This window comes from Mirounga leonina, unplaced genomic scaffold (genome assembly GCF_011800145.1).
Source record: "Mirounga leonina isolate KUSES-001 unplaced genomic scaffold, KU_Mleo_1.0 Mir_173, whole genome shotgun sequence".
NCBI lineage: Eukaryota > Metazoa > Chordata > Mammalia > Carnivora > Phocidae > Mirounga > Mirounga leonina.
Window position 1 is genome coordinate 19,701,584 of NW_023270447.1, and position 21,612 is coordinate 19,723,195.

The window sequence follows — 21,612 nt, forward strand, 5'->3', positions numbered from 1 at the left end:
AAAGGGCTGATGATAAAAAGCCACTGAAAATGCCTATACATAGGGACAGAAGTTAGGAAAAAAAGAAAAAAATACTCAGTGCAGGAGGAAACCCAGGACAGTAAACTATTATCTGGCAAAACAAAGTTTCAAGAATAAGTGACATATTAACAGTATCAAATGATGCAAAGAGGTAATACTAGAAAAGAACTGAAAAAGGTCACTAGTGTTGATAATTATTAAAGTTGAGTGAGGGTACTTGGGGGATTTGTTACACTATCCCCTTAACTTTCACATGTTTAAAATAGTAAATAAAAAATGTTAAAAAAATTTATTTGAAAATTAAGTCACCAGTTATCTTAGAGCAGTTCCAAAAGTATGACGTAAGTGTAAGCTGGACAGCAATGACTGCCCAAGAATGAATCTTCGTAATTTCCTCTAAGCTCTCAAAACCCACAGGCCCAAGTCCCACACTCTGAGACTTTAATTTAGTCAAGTACTAGAGCTCTTGCTAAAAACAAAAGTTCCTGAATCAATTTCAAACCTCCTGAATGAAAATTTTCCAGGGGAGAGACCTGGTAACCTGCATACTTAAGAAGCATTTCACGAGGGGCGCCTGGGTGGCTCAGTTGGTTAAGCGACTGCCTTCGGCTCAGGTCACGATCCTGGAGTCCCGGGATCGAGTCCACATCGGGCTCCCTGCTCGGCAGGGAGTCTGCTTCTCCCTCTGACCCTCCCCCCTCTCATGTGCTTGCTCTCTCTCATTCTCTCTCTCTCAAATAAATAAATGGGATCTTTAAAAAAAAAAAAAAGAAGAAGAAGCATTTCACGAGATATTAATGAGAAGTTTGGGAAACTCTAATTCAGAAGGTCTTAAAGAGGGCCTAGGCAGCTTTTTGTCTGATTTCAGCTTCACAAGGAATTCTAATTACATGTCTCCAATTGAGAACTACCAAGTTAAAGAGCTGAAGTACAGAGCACAATGCAAGGTAAACTACCTTTCTAAGTATGGTGATAAGAGAAAAGATAAGATTGGAAGGGGCAGAGTAGGAAAAGTCAAGTCATTTTTAGTTTAGGGAACTTATAAGCATGTCTGTTTGTAGAAGAATAAAATAATAAACAGGGAACAAGTAAGATACAAGCAAGGAGAGTTAGAAAACTGATGAAAACAAGAATACAGGTGAAGGGCAAAAAGGGGGTATCTTTCTTCACAGGTAACAATAAAGGTGAGAGTAAGGTACATAAATCTAATACAGGAAGGAAAAAACTTACAGTTCACATCTAATGGTCTCAATCTCCCTAAAGCAAGAGAAGTGATAAGAACATGGGAAGTAAAGAGAGTAAGGATGAAATCTAGATACGGTAAGAGTGGAAAAGCTTTGAAACAGTCACTGTAGGAAGCACATTACATTGAATGGTAATAGGCAAAATTACTGTGAACTGCAGTGAAAATCTAGCAAACACAGTATTGGTACAATTCCATGACATCTATAGCAAGATAGTTAATAAAGCTAACCAGACGGGCACCTGGGTGGCACCTTCGCCACCCTTATCTTTGTTAAGTGTCTGCCTTCGGCTCAGGTCATGATCTCCAGGTCCTGGGATCAAGCTCCAGCATCGGGCTCCCTGCTCGGTGGGGAGTCTGCTTCTCTTTCTGCCTCTCCCCCACTGCTTGTGCTCTCAATCCCTCTCTCTCTCTTGCCTCAAATAAATAAAATCTTAAAAAAAAAAAAAAAAAAAAAGCTAATCATGGCATAGTGCTGGGAACTGCTAAGTGGCAGAACAAGTAAGTGAGGAATTTTAGAATGGCAGCACTGCATTGTTATAAGGACTGACCATGAGTATCCAGGCCAGAGCGTGAAGGTAGAACAAGGTGATACAGTTGGAGAATTAGGGGAAATTGATGAATTGATTATTTTCATGGGACAAAGATTTAAAAAGATATTTTGTCAGACTGAGAGCACTTAAAGGTTAAAGAGTTTTAAGTGATGAACAGTGCTGACCATGGGCAGAGGATGTTCTGGGGAATAACAGCAGGGAACAGAGCAGATAGGAAAGCTGAACAAAGGGACATCACTGAGTAATGTGACACCAGTGCTTCTTGAATTTTAACATGTCTATGAATCAGCTGGGATCTTGTTCAAATGAAACTGCATTTCTAATGAACTCCCAGGAGATGCCAATATTGCTGGTCCATGGATCACATTCATAGTAAAAAAATTCTAGAAGAGTTCTCCTCAGTTCAGGCACTTTCTCCACAATATGCACATGAGAAAGACACTCCCACCAGTGATGTCTCTCATTCCATGAAGTGACTCTCAAGTGTAGCTTGAAAAGTCTACACAGAAACTCACATCTGTATTCTTCTCTCATTATTACTTTCATACATCAATAGAAACCATTATTAACTTCTCAAAAGTTTGTGATATAGCAAGGATAAAAATCTAATTTTTCCTCATTTAGCAATTAGCTCTTACCTTTTTGATGCCATATCTCCCCAAAAATTGAATTTCAATTAGGGCTGCAGTCACTATTTTTTTGTTGTTGTTGTTGGACTGCATTACTGTTACAATTTCTGCATTCACCTTTTAAAAATGGTGCCAAGAATGTAGTAAAAGTGACAAATATGACAAATCAGAAAATAGGACCCTCAGGAACAAGATGAAAGAATTGAGATTTATTCAGCTTGTAAGTCACTTGGTTGAGGTGTAAGTTAATGGTCAATCAGGCTTCTTCACAAAGTACCTGTTAATCACTACAATAGCCAAAATAAACAAACTTCTCTAATCCATAAAATCAAGATTTAGTTACAAATGTAAATAATAGACTTACAAATTTTCAACATAACAGCTATCTTCAGTGTAGGATGATTTTAAATGAGGTATTATTTTACAAAGACTCAAAAGCTAACCTCTAAAATGTATTTCTGTTAATTTCCTGAATAATAGTAAATTCTTATTTGTACAATAAGTATACATAATATGTAAAGAATTTTATGTAAAGAAGGATTACCACAAGAGCATATGGCTAAAAATCCTAAGAAGCAGTGTGCCAGGGGTACCTAATTATTCACATCTGCATTTACTAACATTCAGCACAAACCTCCTCCTGGCCTCCTGATTCCATGAGGGAGCTTTTTCTGAAGCAGCATATCTGACTTCCCACTTTCCCTCCAACTTTTATCCAAGGAAGAACAACTTAACCAATTAATATGCTTCGAAGAAGAAACTGGGCATGTAAAACTTAGTCCTTTCTTGGTCCCCTCTTTTGGGTCTTCCTAGCAACAGACAGGGTGCATTCTAGTCTATTGTAGGCCAGGCCATGTGGTAAACTAGGGGAAGCCTACTGCTGTCTAGCTGAACCAGTAACAGAGGCTGAGGAGAGGTAAGTTTATCTAACTTAGAAGTGAAATAGAAAAGGTCCACAGTAACTACACACGTAAGACATATCCCCAAGCTGTCCTTTCTTTAAAAATCAAGAATAGGGGTACCTGGGTGGCTCAGTCAGTTAAGCATCTGCCTTCTGCTCAGGTCATAACCCTGGGGTCCTGAGATGGGGGCCCGTGTTGGGCTCCCTGCTCAGCATGGAATCTGCTTCTCCCTCTCCATCTGCCCCCTGCTCATGCTCTCTCTCTTGCTATCTCAAATAAATAAATAAATAAAATCTTCAATAAAATAAAATAAAAAATAAATAAAAATCAAGAATAAAGGTGACATTTTGATCTTCTATCAGACTCCTGCATATCTCTCAAATGATCCAGAGTGAGAAAGGGATAAGAGAAGAATGGCTTATTGTTCCCTCACCCAAAAAATCCCAACAATTAGGAAAAAGGATGTTTTACCTATATGCAAGATATTAAGTAAAATTCTTCCTAATGTTGCACTATATTTAGACATCGTAGTTACTATGTCACCATTCAATTATAAAGATACTACGATATAACCTAAAAAGGTTTTGCCGTAAAATCTTACCTTAACAAAACGTTCATATCGTGCCTTCACTATTGGATTATTTAAAATGCTTGTTGCAGTCAAGACACTTTCTCTTTTTATTTGCTCCTTATAAGCCTATGAAAAATAGAACACACTGAGATACTTGAAAACCATACCATGAAAATATTTCTATAATTAAAACAACATTGTATGCTCAAATTCTTAGGATTTAAATGATTTACTTTCTGGCATATTAAGTTATAAAGCAACAACAGCTATTGTGATACAATCTAAATCATCCATGGATTAAAACAATGATTCAGTAAGCCAATCAGACTCATTAAAAAACACTCAGTCACCAAATATGATACACCTAGATCTACTAGATAGCTGCTTTCTCTTCTTCCTATTCCACGTGCACGTCCCCCTGCCCCAACTCTTCCAACTACTAATTTTCATGCTATCAAAAAAGAAAGAATAATTTTTCATACTGCTAGAGTAATTAGTCTTCCTCTGGACTGTAGTTAGCGTAAGACTATATTATATAAAGGAGGAAAGATAATAATATGGAATGTCTAGTTGCCAAAAAGGTGTCAAGGGGATATCAAAAGAGAAGAGAAAGTACAAAGATTTTTAAAAGATTATATGTGCTCAAAGTGGCTAACAAAGTCTGAGTTAATTGAGAATCACATCAATACAAAATATGAATTTAAGACTCAGGTATGTTCTATTTAAAACTTAAGTCTTTGGGGGCACCTGGGTGGCTCAGTCTGTTAAGTAGCCGACTCTTGATTTCAGCTGAGGTCATGATCTTGGGGTCCTGGGATTGAGCCCAGGGTTGGGCTCCACACTCAGTGGAGAGTTTGCTTCAGGATCCTCTTCCCCCTGGCCCTCACCCGCCCCGCTCGCTTGTGCACATGCATGCACATGTGCACGCATTCTCTCGCTCTCTAAATAAATCTTAAAAAAATAAATAAAACTTAAGTCTTTATTATTTGAATTTTTAAATTTGCTTCTCAAACGAGCTAGTTTCCCACAATATAAACACTTCTTATTTTAAATAAACTGGACTAAATAAAATCAACCAATACAAATGCAGAAATATGCCAATCAAAAAGAAAACAGTACATTTTTCCTAGAATTTCTGAGTAAATTCTACTCAGAAATATAACAATAGATAATAACTGATAATAGTAGTTTATTTTTCCCAGCCATCAGAAAAACTTATGCTATAATCAAATCTTTCTTTTTTGATCTAAAACACACATACACACACTCTCTCTCCTCATAAAACTATTTTGTACAAACTTAAAAAAGTGTTCATGAAAAGAACAATTCAACAGCTATGATTTCCTGAAGGCTTACACTATGTAAGCTTACACTACGTAAGGCTTATACTAGTCAGGCACCATTTTAAGTGTTGTTTATACTTTAACTTTATCTTTAAACAGTTATGCAAGAGTAGAATGATTATCCATCTCTATTTTACAGGTAAGGAAACTTAGACAAAGAAAAGTTAATTTCCTTGCTTACCACATGTTATATACTGAACCAGAATTCAAACCCAGGAATTCTTGCTCCAGAGCCCAACCTTAACCACCATGCTTAACTACTATGCTACACTGCCCCTCTAGGTAATCTTTATAGTTTTTTACACAGATTAATAGGCTGTATGGAAGCAGGTTGGGTGTGAAACAATGGTCTTTAAAGGACAATAAAGGACTGATGAATAATTCAATGACTTAATTAAGACAGATCAAAACTTACCTGCTTCCCTTTGATATGATCAGGAGATTTTAGGTGCTGCTGCACAGAGCTATGTAAAGCAGGGATATACACACTGCACGCACTGCAGTGAACAGTCTCTACTTTCATCATGTGATCATCTGCAGTAACACCTACAAAAGAAAGCCAGTTATTAATAAGAAAAGTAATGATTTACATATTCTTATTTCTGACAAAACAAGTTTTTATTATTTTGTTTCCATGGTTATTTATAACCCCTTCTTCCCAAAAAAGGATCGAAGTATGTAGGTTATGTTAAGTTTTTCTACCACATCTCATAAATCTACACATATAGTTTAAAATATGGATAACAGATAAAATTAGAAAGTATAATTACATTATATTTCCTAATCATGTTATACAATCATGTTCTGAGGCCTAGAAGTCCATCCCCTAAAAATATAACATAAAAGAAGACAAATGTTGATTTTTTAGTAAGAAAAGAATTTCCATAATAAATGTGGGTGGGCAGGGATAGGAAAAAAGATGTCAAGATTGGATTGACAAGAAACAAAATACATGTTGGATCCTGAAAACTGTGATCAAGATTTATTATAGGTAAAGATGTAAATATATGCAAGGGAAAGGTGTGAGAGAAAATGGCACTTTATGGGAATTGCAAGTAATTCAGTATGGCTGGGGCGCTAAGAATAAAGAAAGGACAAAAGAGAAAAAAGACCAGGGCCAATACCATGGAAATCTTTGCATGCCAGGCATAGGAATTTGAAATTTATCCTGGAGAGGATGGAGAACCAGCTAAAATTCTTAAATTATTAATAAAAGTCATGCAGTAGAATTAGAGATAACACAGACTGGAAGTATGGAAACTAGTTAAGAAAATAATAATTGCCAAGAGAACAGATAGAGATTTGAACAAATGTAATATTTAAGGAGGTAAAGAAGCAGACCTGAAAGATATTTAAAAGACAGAAGTGATAAGATACAATGTTACAGATATAGTAAAATAAAATTACTTAGGGCTAACTTCATACTTCTAGAAGGCTTTGATCATGGGGCCACCTTCCAAGGTAGATAAGAGACAGATCAACAGGGTTTTTGTTATTTTTCCGTATGGGGTGGAGGATGCTCAAAGAGTATACAAATTTTTTTGATACACGGATTTTGTGAGACTGCTAAAGAGAGAAGGCAGTGGGCAGTTGGATGTTCGAGACTAGGGTTCAGAGGAGAGATCTGTGCTAGGGATATAAATGTACAAGTAATCAACATATAGGCGTTAGTTTACTATCTCTGCAAATCAAATCATGAGGAAGGAATAAAAAAGAGAAGATCATGGAACTAAGGAAGAGCAGCGGGAAATACCAACTTGTAAAACCCTCATGGAGAAAGAAAAGCACAAATAAACAACAGCAAGGTAATAAAGATCATCAGGACAGTGATATACCACAGAATCCAGGGGAGGAAGCAGATTCACAAAGAAGAGTAAAAAATGCTGCAGAAGTAAGATAATGATTCAGAAGAACCTGCTGAAGCTGGTGTCAGAAATCTCCATCAGGGCGCCTGGGTGGCTCAGTTGGTTGAGCGACTGCCTTTGGCTCAGGTCATGATCCTGGAGTTCCGGGATCGAGTCCCGCATCGGGCTCCCTGCTCGGCGAGGAGCCTGCTTCTCCCTCTGACCCTCCCCCCTCTCATGTACTCTCTCTCATTCTCGCTCTCTCAAATAAATAAATAAAATCTTTAAAAAAAAAAAAAAAAGAAAAAGAAATCTCCATCAGAGCAGTTTCAGGAGACCACTGGTAGCAGAAAGTGTTCTACTGTGGAAAAGTAGTAATGGGCAGTGAATAAATAGATCAGTGTGGACTATGCTTAAAGAAGCATGGTTGTTCAAGGAGAAAAGCAAGTTAATTAGTTAGGGAAACTAGTGTCTGTTTTTCTTTTCTTTTCCTTTGTTTCTTTGGAGAGTTTTTTTCTTTTTTAAAGATGAAAGCGTAGGCTTCAGAAACAGAATCAAAAAAGAAAGACTAAAAAACAGAAGAGTTCACTATTTGAGCAGAAGTCCTTAAAGAGATGAGAAGGAATAAGACAGAAGAAAGATGGAAGAATTCACTTCCATCTAGAGGAAAAGCTGGTTTTTCTTGTAACAAGTGAGAGACATAACGGTAGATAGTGATAACTTATAAGCATGAGAAGAGGAAGTCAAAGGAGTTCATTTCTAATAACCTACTCACGGCTACCACATTTGACTATGAACTCAATCACTCTAGAAGGCATCATTTACACTGAAATAGGGTATGGTATATAAAAAAAAAATGTAAACTTCCAAAATAATTTGTTTAAATACTTACCTTCCATAACATCTTTTTCAATTATTTTAACTACTTCTGTTTGATTATTTGTCTGCTGCTTACGAATAGATGTTTTCTTGAATTTATTCACCATACATTCCTATAAAACAAATAGGAAGAAAGCCAAAAAGTTCTCAGTGAGCACTTAGAATACGCTTAGCAGCAAACTCAGCCTATGGAAGATAACCTCTGTTACAGAAGAACTAATATCTGTTCTCAAGGAGCTTACAATTCAGTTGAAAAAGACTATCATAAAATACAAAGAAATTACTAAGACACTTATAAAAAGTATTTGCTTTCAAAATGTATTTTATATCAACAATAGCCAACCTATGGAAAGAGACCAAATGTCCACTGACTGATGAATGGATAAACACAGTGGAATATTACTCAGCCATCAAAAAAAAGGAAATTGTGCCATTTGCCATGACATGGATGGAGCTAGAGTGTATTATGCTAAGCGAAATAAGCCAGTCAGAAAAGGCAAATACCATGGGATTTCTTTCACTCATATGTGGAATTAAATTAAATTTGGAAACAAAACAGATGAACATAGAAAAAGGGGGGTGGGGGGAGAGAGAGAGGGAAACAAACCAAAAGAGACTCAACAATAGAGAACAACCTGAGGGTTGATGGAAGGAGGTGGGTGGGGGATGGGCTAGATGGGGGAATGGGCATTAAAGAGGGCACTTGTCATGACGAGCACTGGGTGTTGTATATAAGTGATGAATCATTGAATTCTACTCCTGAAACCAATATTGCACTATATGTTAACTAACTAGAATTTAAATAAAAATTTAAAAAGAAAAAAATGTACTTTAGGCATAAAGAACAAGAGAAATCAAGGAGAGTTAAGAGGTCTTCTCAAAGCAGTTGAGTACTTAAGTCCTAAATGACAACTAGGAACCAGTTAAGGAATGAAATTACAGAAAGAAATGTTTATAAAGGTACACAATTCTGCAAGGATATGGAGGAATGAATGATCATTGTATTTCTAATCCCATAACAATTGCATGCTTTTGTCCAAATTAACTTATGTACAATTAGCAGTCTAGCTCTAGTCCCCTCCTTAAGCATCCCTGGCCCCAACTATCCTCCCCTTCTTCAAACCCCCCTGCCTACATTCTCACTCCTGGCCCTTCAACTTAACTGTGCCATCTGTGGATATACGAGAGTGTTCTCTTTCCAATTACCGTTAGTTCACAGAGGGTGGTATCTGTGTCTTTGGTCCCTGCACAGCACCTTTTGTTAAGCATTCAAGAAAAACTGTTGAACTGGTGACCACACACTGATAATATAAAGGACACCAAACAGACACTCACTCTCTGGCTCTGAATTCAGACTGCCACTTAACTGAGTCACTACACTGCTTTGAGCATGATCTTTCATGATAAAAAGGAGTTGTGCTGAGGCTCAAATGAAACAATGAATGAAAGTACCCAGCACAGCACAAGGTACAGAGTAGACTCTCAGTGAATGATAGCTGATTCTGCATCAATAAACAGTTGTTAAAGGAATCCTTTTCCTGACACCTCTGCTACAAAGTAATGTGAAAAACATAAAATCATCTCTCAAATTACAAATCTAAAATCTATTACAGAGGAATTCACATCTAATTCTGAGCTAATTTTTTTTAAGAACTCTTTAAACAGTAAACTAAATTTTTAGAAACTTAAAATGGGAGAGAGATGGGAAACTGAAAAAGTAAAAAATTAAGATATCAGATAAAGTGCTTCTCATTTTAAAAACAGCTACTTACATGCAAAAACTCCATAACTACTTTATCAAATTTGGTTTGTTTCTGAATATGATCTAGTGTTTCCTGGTGTGAAGAACTTTCCAGATGTAGTTCAATATCTTTTTCTTCAAATGTTCGGAATTTACAAAATGAACATGTGAATGCCATTCTATAAAGAAAAAAAAAGTTTTTCTTTAAATACTACCTTATTTACTTAGAGTTCATAAGACCACACCAATAAAACTAATTTTACCAGCATAAATGATTTCCTTTATTCCATTTTATGGTTGATCTAAATTTAGCTGAAGTCAGAAAAACCAGTATTTATTTAAATACCTATTTGGACAAAACTGTTATTATACCACTTTGCATTTCTGGCCCACCCTGGAGCTTCTGGGTACAAACGATGGAATCAGTGGATCTACTTAATCTAGTCCTAAGCTATCCACTTCAAGCCTAGACTAGTTAGAAAGCCAAAGCAAACTTCAAAAAATATCAAGTTCCAAAGTTCCACTACTTATTTTATTTTCTGTTCCACTCTTAGCTTGCAATCCACCAAGGCAGTATCAACAAAGCCAGGTGGAACGCCAGACAACCGTAATTCACTCTCCTGGAGCTCTTGGGTGAGCAAAAGCCTGCCCTCTAGGGACCACTTCAGGATGACTGACCAGCCTGGATTAGGAGCCACTCGAATATGAATTTCCCTTTTTCCTCCCATAAAGTATTCCTGCCTTATGTATTCTTGTTATTTCCTTTTCCTTGAATTATGACAACAGTTTCTTAACTGGTTTGTCTCCAGTCTCCATTTTCCAACTAATTCTTTATACCACTATTCTATTTATTTTCCTGGTTAAGATTATAGGATAGGATTTAGAGCCTACTCCTGGGTTTATATCCTAGTCCTCTTGTGTGATGTTGGGCAAATTACTTAACTTCTCTGGGCCTCAGTTTTCTGATCTTTATGAGATGAAAACCCTTACAGAAGCACTGTGACGATTAAAAAAATTAACATATAGAAAGCCCTTAGGACAGTTCCTGGCACATAGTAATAATTCAATTAATAATTGTCATTTCCTCAAGGAGGCAACAGCACTTCATTGCTCAAAATACCAGCTTCACGGACTTAAGCCTCAAAAAACAAAGTCAAAACACTTTTAGTTACCATTTAAGAAGGTTTTTAATCTCTCCTGTATCTTTTTGGCTTTAACCACTAAATACCGTTAACAGTATCTGGCACACGGTATGTCTTCATTATTTAAATTAGATTACACTTTTCAACCCCCACTAGATTCATTTTCAATCTACACAGCTTTCCATTTCCTGAATGTCAATGAAACATCCCTGTTTCTTTGCTTTGACTTCAAGCCATGGCCTCTACCTGGGCTGCCTAACAGCTCCTACTGCAATCCTACCCTCCCTGAGTCAGTTGAAATACCACCTTCAACCATTTCCCTGATTTTCCTGCACTCCTACTGAGAAGTCATCTCCTGTAAGACACTTTGTACTTCTCTTTTGGCACTCTTCCCCATATACTGTTGTTTGTCTATACCTCTCACACCCCTGTCCTCTTCCCCTCAGGTTCCCTTCTTTATTATATTGAAAGCATTCAAATATCCAAAAAGAACGTATCATAAGAATAGTTATTTACTGTCAATCTCTTATCTTCCTAACTCAAAATAAAACTGCTCTGATAAATTAAAATAAGTTTAGACTATTTTAAATGGTTCTTATCCTAAAATGACAATTTAATTGAACTGACATTCTTTGGCTTATATCCTCAGATTTATATTTAGAGTTATGGAGAAAACAGCTAAATGAAAGTTCAGTTTTTTCATTTTCTCCAAGTCACATATTACATAACATGGATATATCCTATCCAAAGCTACAATTTTTAAAGGGGGAAGTATTCATAGGGTAAATAGAAAAATTAATCTTTTATAATGTAAAACATCTCCAGATTCCTACACACCTGAAACAGAGTTCATTTCAATTTGTTTCCACCCCTGTCAAAAGAAGGAATTCTAGCAACAGTGGCAGAGATACTCATAAGGACCAAATCTAGCTGCCTCTTAAATACTAGAACTTCTTTTCATGAGTTAATTCTTAATTAACTTAATCTTATTGTTTACAAATTATGAGTAACAAATCAGAAAGAACACAGGAAAAAGTTACTGAAGCTGGACACAAAGATTATACAAGTACAGCTGACCCCTGAACAACAGTGGTTTGAAAGGCACAGGTTCCTTGTGTGCAGATTTTCTACAGCACAATTCTGTAAATGTATTTTATCTATCCCTAGGATTTTCTTAATATTTTCTTTTCTCTAGCTTACTTTATTGTAATAGAGTATATAATACATGTAACATACAAAATATGTGTTAAATCAACTGTTTATGTTATCAGTAAGACTTCTAGTCAACAGGTGGCTATTAGCAGTTTTGCAGGAATCCAAAGTTAGACATGGATTTGTGACTGTGTGGAGGGTTGGCGCCCCTAACCCCCAGGCTGTTTATGGGCCAAGTGTAATACCGAGCTCACTAAAATCAAAGACAGTCTAAGCAAACAAAAAAATCTGGGAATTCAGATGCCAGTGAATTTTCTTTTACTACATTTTACATGAATAAAATCAACGTATATATTAAAACCAAGTAGTAACAAAGAATATCCTGTTTAATATGGAAGAAAACACAATTTAAAAAATATCTCCATGGAAAGCTCTGCAGATGCTTGCCTTAAAAATGTTATATTCTGAACTAACATAAAGTTTTAGACTTCTAGAAAATTCACTAATGTGTAATATTTCATTCCCCTCATGCTACACAAAACAAATTAACTTTTAAAGAGCAAAACTAGGGGCGCCTGGGTGGCTGTTCAGTTAAGCATCTGCCTTCGGCTCAGGTCATGATCCCAGGCTCCTGGGATCGAGTCCCGTATCAGGCTCCCTGCTCAAAGGAGAGCCTTCTTCTCCCTCTGCCCCTCCCTCCTTCTTGCGCGCGCACACACACACACACACACACACACACACTCTCTCTCTCTCTCTCTCTCTCTCTCTCTCTAACTCGATCTCTATCTCAAATAAAAATCTTAAAAAAAAAGAGCAAAACTATATTCTGAATAGAAAATACACTTAATTTACTTTTTAAATTTTATAATCTTTATTTTCCTAGGATAAGCAGTAATTTAAGAGAAAGATGATGGAAAAAAAATTACTGTCCTTAAAAAAATTTTTCTTTTCGACTTTTTCATGCGTATTTTACATGTTGTATATATCACTTTTTTTACTTCGCCTGCATTTTCTCCATGTTACTACAGGCTTTATAACCTTCATTTTCAACAATGGCCTAAGAGCCCATAAACGGAAGTATCAAAACTTACATACACTTGACCACTTGCTATCACTGGTATTTATTTCATGTTTGGAGCTATTACAAACAATGCTGTAATGGCCATCTTTTTAGATTAAACTCTTTTATACTTTTATATTATTTTCTTCGAGAGATCACCAACTATAAAAAAAATTCAAGACATTTTTAAAAACTACTAAATTGGGGCCACCTGTGTGGCTCAGTCAGTTAAGCTTCCAACTCTTGTTTTGGCTCATGTCAGGATCTCAGGGTTGTGAGATGGAACCCCGCATTGGGCTCAGTGCTGGGCGTGGAGCCTGTTTAAGATTCTCTCTCCTTCTCCCTTTGCCCTTCCCCTCTCTCCCTCTCAAAATAAATAAATAAATAACCTGCTTAATTGCTTCCCAGTAATTATAACCATATTATTTGGTTACCAACAAATTATAATAGTGTGCTTTGACTGTTTCATTGTTAGTAAATCAATGTTTCTTTTCTCCTCACTAATAAAATGCCATGCTATTATTTAAATTTCCAGTTTATCTTACAGTGAGTTTCAACATTTTCCTGAAAATTATTAACTAGCTGGTGTTCCTTCAGCCAATCATGTATTGAGCATCATGTTTTCTTCCTTTTTAAAAAACACTGGTCAGGGGTGCCTGGGTGGTTCAGTCAGTTAAGTATCCAACTCTGATTTCAGCTCAGGTCATGATATCGAGCCCCACATCGGGTTCCTTGCTGAGCATGGAATCTGCTTAAGATTCTCTGTCTGCCTCTGCCCCGCCCAGCTCTCTCTCTCTCTCTCAAAAAAAAAAAAATACTGGTTGGGTGATATTTATCTTAGACATTAATCATTTCTTGTGTTTATAGTATTTTCCAAGTCTGTTTGCTTTCAAGTTTTAAATTTTTATTTAAAATAATGTGGTCATTATTTCCTTTGTAATTTATTCTATAACTTTTAAGCCTGGGGGGGGAAAACTTCTGCAGCGATTATTTATAAATATTCTATTTTAGTTTCCTGTTATTTTCCATTTTGTAGGTTCTTTAATCCACCTGGATTTCATCTTCACTGGTATAAGAGGATCTAAACTATTTCTCTTATTATTCAGTTGTCCAAGCAATCCCTCTCCCCCCATTTTTAAGCAAGTCCCCTTTTGTTTGCAACCTCTTCTTTATTATATATTATATTCTTACATATAACACAATTTTTTACAAGTTAATAATTCTATTATACTAATAACCTTTTTCTGGTACCACATATTTTTGACTATTATAGCTTTGTAATGTTTCAATTATCTAGAAAAGCTAGTACCTACTCATTTACTCTTCTTTTACAGAATCTTCTTTGGAATCAAGATTCACAAAACCTGTTACATTTCTAAATATTTACTTTTCCTATCCAAGAATATCACTGTCTCCATGTACTCAAATCTCAAGAAGACTTTGTGGTTTTCTTCATGTTATGACATGTATTTCTTTTTAATACTGTATTTCCAGGTATTTTTTATTTTTGGATTACCATTATGAATGTAACTCCTTTTTCTTATATTTTCTAAGTACTGACTGCACATAAATACCAAAAAATCTTTGATCAAACCTTTTCATTTGACGCTCATGAATTTTTTCATATTCCAATTAATGTATTTGCATTTTCTAGGAAACCGTTTTTAATAAGACCAATTTTCAGACTCTACTAAGCACAAACCTGTATCCATCTCCGTATTTCTCACTGTTTTTTTCTCTTCTGCGCCTTTGTTTCTCTCGCCGAGCCTCAATTCGTCGCTTTTCTTCTTCCTCATTTTTAGGGTCAGTTTTTGCTAGGATAGCAGCAAAAGTCAAAACTAAAAATCATTTTTCCATTCTCCCTTTTCAGTCTCCACTTCAAAAATAATAGACATGCAAGGTTTACTTGCTGACCACAATCTAAGTTGAGCTCACCAGAAAAATCAGAGTTTGAGATTAACCAGTATTTCTGAAACTCCATTCATTTGAATACCATCATCATGAATTCAGTGCTTTTAGATAATTTTTTCATGTTCATATGACAAACTACACAGTAATTATAATTGTAGAAGTTAAACCGGTGAATCACCTAGTATAGTACTAATCAGTCATGAACATCAAAATTACCCAGATACTTTTTAAAAATGCACATGCCCTGGGGCGCCTGGGTGGCTCAGTTGGTTAAGCCTCCAATTCTTTGTTTCGGCTTGGTCAGTATCTCAGGGTTTTGACATGGAGCCTGCAGCAGGCTCCATGCTAAGCGAGGAGTCTGCCTGAGATTCTCCCCTGCCCCCGCTCTACTCCTCCCCCCAGTTTGCACTCTCTCAAATAAACAAACATATCTTTAAAAATGCACATGCCCTGGTCTACCTCTCCTTATTTAGGATGGAATCAGAACATCTATATGTTTTAAAAGGCTTCTCACATGAGGCGCCTGGATGGCTCATTTGGTTAAGCGACTGCCTTCAGCTCAGGTCATGATCCTAGGGTCCTGGGATCGAGTCCCGCATCGGGCTCTCTGCTCTGTGGGGAGCCTGCTTCTCCCTCTCCCACTCCCCCTGCTTGTGTTCCCTCTCTCGCTGTGTCTCTCTCTGTCAAATAAATAAATAAAATCTTTAAAAAAAAAAAAAAAAAGGCTTCTCACATGATTTTGAGTTTTGTCTTGGGTGTTATATTTATTGTTGGGAGCTATTGTTGAGGATATAGTATTATCCCAATACACAGAATCCCCTTTAGAGGACAAAGGGAAGACATTTTTCATGGTTCCTGATACCAGGAAAAGATGTTTCTTCCTGATACCAGGAAAAGGTGTGTTTCTTCTGGAAAATTAATTTGCTTTTAATCTTGTGGACATGACAACTCTTAGAGATAGTCACATTTCCAACTTTACATTGTTAAAAAAAAATTTTAAAAACCAGCTGACCATAGTTTTATGAATTTTTTTCTGGACTCTCAGTTCTGTTCTGCTGATCTATATGTCTGTCCTTGTGCCAGTACCACAAGGTCTTGATTACTTTGGCTTTGTAGCAAATTTTGAAATCATGAGTGTGAGTCTTTCTATTTTGTTTTTCTTTTTAGGATTGTTTCCTCTATTTTAGATGCCTTGCAATTCCCTATGAACTTTAAAATCAACTTGTCAATTTTTGCAAAGAAGTCAGGTGGAATTCTGACAGGGATTGTACTAAATCTATAGATCAGTTTGGGAGTATAACCACCTTAACAATGTTAAGTCTTCAGGTCTATGAAACCACTTACTTAGTTTTTCCATTTATTTAGATCTTCTTTAACTTCTTTCAACAACATTTTGCAGTTTTTGAGGTATAAGTTCTACACTTCTTTTGTTAAATTTATTCCTGAATATCTAGTCTTGTTGATGCCAGCATGAATGAAATGGTTTTCTTAATTTCATTTTCAGATTGGCTCTTGATTTTAACAATGTAAAGTTAGAAATGTGACTATCTCTAAGAGTTGTCATGTCCACAAGATTAAAAACAAGTTAATTTTTCAGAAGAAACACACACTTTCCTGGTATCAGGAACCATGAAAAATGTCTTCCTTTTGTCCTCTAAAGGGGATTCTGTGTATTGGGACAATACTATACCCTCAACAATTGCTCCCAACAATAAATATAACACCCAAGACAAAACTGACTCAAAATCATGTGAGAAGCCTTTTAAAACACATAGATGCTCTGAGTCCATCCTAAATAAGGATTTAGGGAAGAGAGGTGGCCCAGGGCATGTGCATTTTTAAAAAGTATCTCTGGGTAATTTTGATGTTCATGACCAATTAATAACTACACTAGGCGATTCACAAATCTAATTTCTACGATTATAATTACTATGCAGTCTGTCATATGAACATGAAAAAATTATCTAAAAGCACCAAATTTTTAAAAAATTGGAAGTACCTTAAGCCATAGCAATTATGTTTTCTTACTTACTAGGTGATTTGCTGAGGCTCATCTTCTCCACAGGTTTTGCTAGCTTGGGTTTCTTGATAAAGGTTCCACCAGGCTTATTAAATGGTTGCATCATTTTTCTCTTTATTCCTCTTGCAGCAGCAACTGTCACATTGGTGGGTTTGTTTTGATAGTCAACAACAATTCCAGGTCTATGAATGCTTCCAAAATCACTCATATGCTGCAAATTTGTGAAATCAAGAAATATTAGCATAGTATCCAAAGATAAAGTAGGAATTCACACAAACTTTACGTGTTATCTATCTAATAACTTTCACCTGAAAATTCCCCAGAATGTAACTAAATTTTACATGTCACTCTGAGTAAACACATTGAAAAGCTTTGAATTATTACATGAACTCAAATCCAGTGAATTAGTATTTTTATTTCCAGTAGAACAAATATGGATATTTCCTACTTATTTTTTTATTTGTACCATTCAAAATTACTTGAGGTCATAAACAACATATGTGCCTGTCAGAATATTACCACTTGTACAACTCTCTGACAACTCCTCTTCAGAGTTCCTAATTGATGTTTTCCCATGAAAAGACCTTAAAAGACATCTTTATTTCACTAAAACCTGGCTTAAAAACTAAGATGCATAAAGAAGACCATATCTGAAGTCTGAAGTAAAAAAGATCCAGAAATCCTTTAGGATTTCTCCCTGTTGAAAAAGGGAATGAGAAGGCGAGATGGAACATTAGTATGAAATAGGAGAGTTAAAGCATAACCATGCATCAACTTCCAGGACACACTTCAGATAAAGAATTACATCTGACGTTCCATTCACATTCTTACCTAGAGAAACATATTCTGACCCAGAAGCCCAAGAAGCGAAAGTTTACAGACGAAGAGTCATGCAACCAAACGACTCTTGTGTCCCTTCCTCTTCTCTTGTCATTAACAAAATCCACTACACCAAGAGGCCACATGTCCACAGAAATTTATTCTGCTAATCTTACTTTTAGAAGATAAAGATTGAGGAGTAATCTGAAGAGAAGGATCCAATGGGAATTGTACAAGTGAAGATTAAAAAAGAAAGTCCTGTTGGTTCATCTACTTCATTAACAGGAGGAAAGAAAGAAAAGTCCATTCAGACTAGAATGGTGAACACAAAGTACAGGAATGCCTGTTTTTCTATTGTGAAAACAAAATTAATATTTGAAGTTTCATTAAGAAAAAAATCATTTGCCTAAAGTAATATACAGCATGGAAAATGTTAAGTGTTTTTCAAATTTTCAAACTGGAATTGATTTTCAACTTCAAAAACCAAAGCCTACTACCCCAACAATTTTCAATTAACCTATAGTCACTAATTATGGTAGAATAGCAACATATCAGTTGCTTACATTTATGTATTATGCTTAGGAATCCCTAGCTAACCTAGTAGACTTGAATAGATTAGTGTTACCAGGTAATTTGTAGAGTCACATTAGAAATATCTTCATTAATTATCCATTAAAGGTGCAATGCATTTTACATTAAGTAAAGGGTAACTGTTATAAATGCAAAATTTCTACACAAAAGTGACAAACTACACTCATGTACCAAAGGCTAATGAACAGTTAAAAACGTGTGCCCTACTACATTTTTTTTTATCAGAAGTACTTTCCTCTGCAAAGAGAATATGAAGAGTAACTGACTTAAAAAAAGAAAAAAAAAAAAAACATTTCTTACATTAAATCAAAAATACAGTATCCTTCATATGACCAAACTACAAAACTCCACAATCTACATACACTTACTAGGTAAAATTTCATGTCAGTCAAGTTACCTAAGAACATAAGTCATTATCTTTATACTATGTCCTGAAATAAAACACTTGAAGACTAGTATATTTACTCATGTAAGCAATGATTTACAAAATATTACTTCCTAGGAAGGAGCGAGAGACATGTTTGTACAGGTAGGAACTTATTTCTCAATAGTATAAACTAGTGACACAAGGGAAAACAGAACACCCAGCAATGGGACATATGGCAAGAGAGTGAGTTAGTAATTATACTGACCACAGATCATTCTACAACCTATTAAACATATCAACTTCTTCAACCATGTAAACATGGCTAAGCTACCCTCATCTATCACCAACTTTTAGTCCCTTGTGTTTAATGTGAAATATGGAGCTCTGAAGAAATTCTATGTGCTAGAGTTAGCAGCAAAGTATAAACATTTTATCATACATTGCACCTTTAACCTACTCAAAAACTCCAAAGGGTTCAGTTACCTTTTACAATAATCCAAGAACTGTCCCACCAGCAAAACTGCTAGTGTTTACAAGGAAAAATGCAACTCCTTTTAACCCCTTTTAGACCAAAACCTAATATCCTCACCTTTTTAATAAAGGGAGATTTGGCAAAACTTACGAACAATCATCTCACACTGCCACTTATTTTCTGAAGTGCTGGAAAATCTTTTATAGGCAACCTAAAAATTATGCTTATGATTGAACTTTTGCTTCAAAATACACTGGGATGAACAGTGTTTATTCTAGATGAAAACCATGGTCTTGAAAGGGTTTAAAAGAGTGACTAGTGAAAAGAATCTGAAAAGATTCTGTTGTACTTACTCCTCGGCCTCGGCCTCTGCCTGTTGATGGTCCTCCAAAAGCATCATAGTTTCTGCTTCCAAACGTACTTTCAGGATAAGCAGGCGTTCCTCTCCCCCGAGAGCCTACAGGTGCAGGCTTCATATGGGGTGAAGAAAAACTGCTGTAGGAAGAGTAATTCTCTCTTCCTCTGTCCTCCATAAACCCAGGCCTCAATTTTGAACGGGAGTAAGGTGCTTCCCAGCTAGACCCGCCCTGGTTTCTACCTCCGAAAGAGTCAAGGCTATTCCGGTAGGAGCTCTCAAATCGACCACCATAACTACCTCCGAAGCGGCTTTGTTCGGGTTCATTAAAACCATAGCCAGATCTGTACAGATCTCGCCCACCCAGAGAAGACCTGGAGTCGTAAGACTCATAAGGTCCAAACCTGGAAAAGTTGCACAGTGAGGGAAAAAACAAAAGTAAGCTTACTAATGTTAGACAATTCAAAAGACAAATTATCAGATGACATTTATCAACTAAAATTCATTTATACCATACTGGTTTGCACAGTTCTACTTTTATTCACACCTGATTAGGGCTGGGCAGTTCAACATGAGACCAGATAGAAAGCTATCTGAGTCAGTTTTTAAATATGAATTGAGTTAAGTAAACCTTAGCTTAAAAATCTGCTTTGTAGCAGCTTTTCTATTTTATTAAAAAGATTTGTCTGTTGGTATTTAAGCCCAGCCCTAGTCTTGGAAAAAGTCATTTACTAAAGTTCACAAACTACTCAAACTTTCTTTGAATCCATCCCTAGTATTGGAAAATACCAAATATTTACAATATTTTGGCGTTCAATGGGGACAAAAATTGAAGACTACACTAATATAAGCTATGTGTGACACAAAAGAGATCCTTTTGCACCCCCAATAATCTATATCACAAAACTGCTTCATTGTGTCTATAGCAGTCAAAATTTGGAGAATTATCTCTGGTTATGAAATTTGATATCCTGCCCAGCTTTGGGTAAGGTCAATAATCAACCCTCAGTCACTTTCCACTTGTAGACTAGCAAATCTAACAAATCTAAAAGGATAAGCACATAAAATAGAACATAAAAGTAAAAGACCACCAACATATACCCTCTGCACATAAATTATCAAGGCAGATGAGAAAGAATACATTTTAAGTCTTCAATTATTTAAAAAATTCTTTCCTGGCAGGAAATTATCACATAAAACTACTCTAAAAAAGGGGAGCACACAGTCTCCTCAAGGTTTTAATAGAGTCAACAGAAGAAACAAATCATCTTACTTCTCACAAATCCAAAGCATGGATTACAAAAGTTGCTTGATATCTTACAACATAGTTTTATAAAGGCCCACAATTACACATGAGATAAACAATAACATCTACATAGTTTATGCACAACACATTTACAATGCAATAGGGCAATAACGGATATATTAAAACATTTAAATGTGTTACATTATTTCAATTATTTACAGATCACTAAACAGAATGTACTATTTACTTCTGAATCCTGGTAACCATATAAAAATTATTCCTCTTTCCAACTCTTTTTAAAACATCTATCACATAAGCAAAATTGTTGTATCTGTTCATTTTTTTTATTTTCCTCTACTATAAACCATAGTGGCACACTTGAAGCAGAAAGAAGGAAAGTAAGCATCATTCAGTCCATCCTTAAGGAATCCAGATCCTTCAACTTATGAAGAAGGAGGATAGTTTCAAATGTTACCTAACTAGTTATATTTAGTAGAAATATCTGTGCCTCAAAAGGTATACCGCCTTTGCCTGAAATGTGGTCAACCCTAAAGCCTATACTAGTTCAACTAGTGTTAAGCTTTACAAGGTATCAACAGTGAAATATAAAAACAATCTAAACTCTAGTGCATTAAAATAAACGAAGGTATAGTATTCATGGCTTTGATACAATGCTCCTAGCTTAGAGCACAGTGTTTTTGGTATAAGTAGTACCTGCCAATAAATAACCTAGACATGAACTTAAAGAAC

At 35.9% G+C, this 21,612-nt stretch overlaps 1 protein-coding gene across 7 annotated transcripts in view; it reads right to left on the reverse strand.

Annotated features, from left to right (window-relative positions):
- The window catches only part of ZNF326 (zinc finger protein 326), a 36,466-nt gene that overhangs the window by 3,392 nt on the left and 11,462 nt on the right, over positions 1 to 21,612 (reverse strand). For 2 of the 7 annotated variants that reach the window (XM_035018074.1, XM_035018076.1), the window contains 7 exons: positions 19,615 to 20,020; positions 17,025 to 17,223; positions 14,784 to 14,895; positions 9,759 to 9,906; positions 8,000 to 8,099; positions 5,679 to 5,809; positions 3,951 to 4,046 (listed from right to left, as the gene is read on the reverse strand). In XM_035018074.1, coding sequence (XP_034873965.1) covers positions 3,951 to 4,046; positions 5,679 to 5,809; positions 8,000 to 8,099; positions 9,759 to 9,906; positions 14,784 to 14,895; positions 17,025 to 17,223; positions 19,615 to 20,020 — 1,192 coding nt within the window. Of the gene's footprint in view, positions 1 to 2,247; positions 2,565 to 3,950; positions 4,047 to 5,678; positions 5,810 to 7,999; positions 8,100 to 9,758; positions 9,907 to 14,783; positions 14,896 to 17,024; positions 17,224 to 19,614; positions 20,021 to 21,612 lie in introns of those variants that run through there. The other 5 variants (XM_035018078.1, XM_035018080.1, XM_035018079.1 and 2 more) reach the window with 3 other exon arrangements.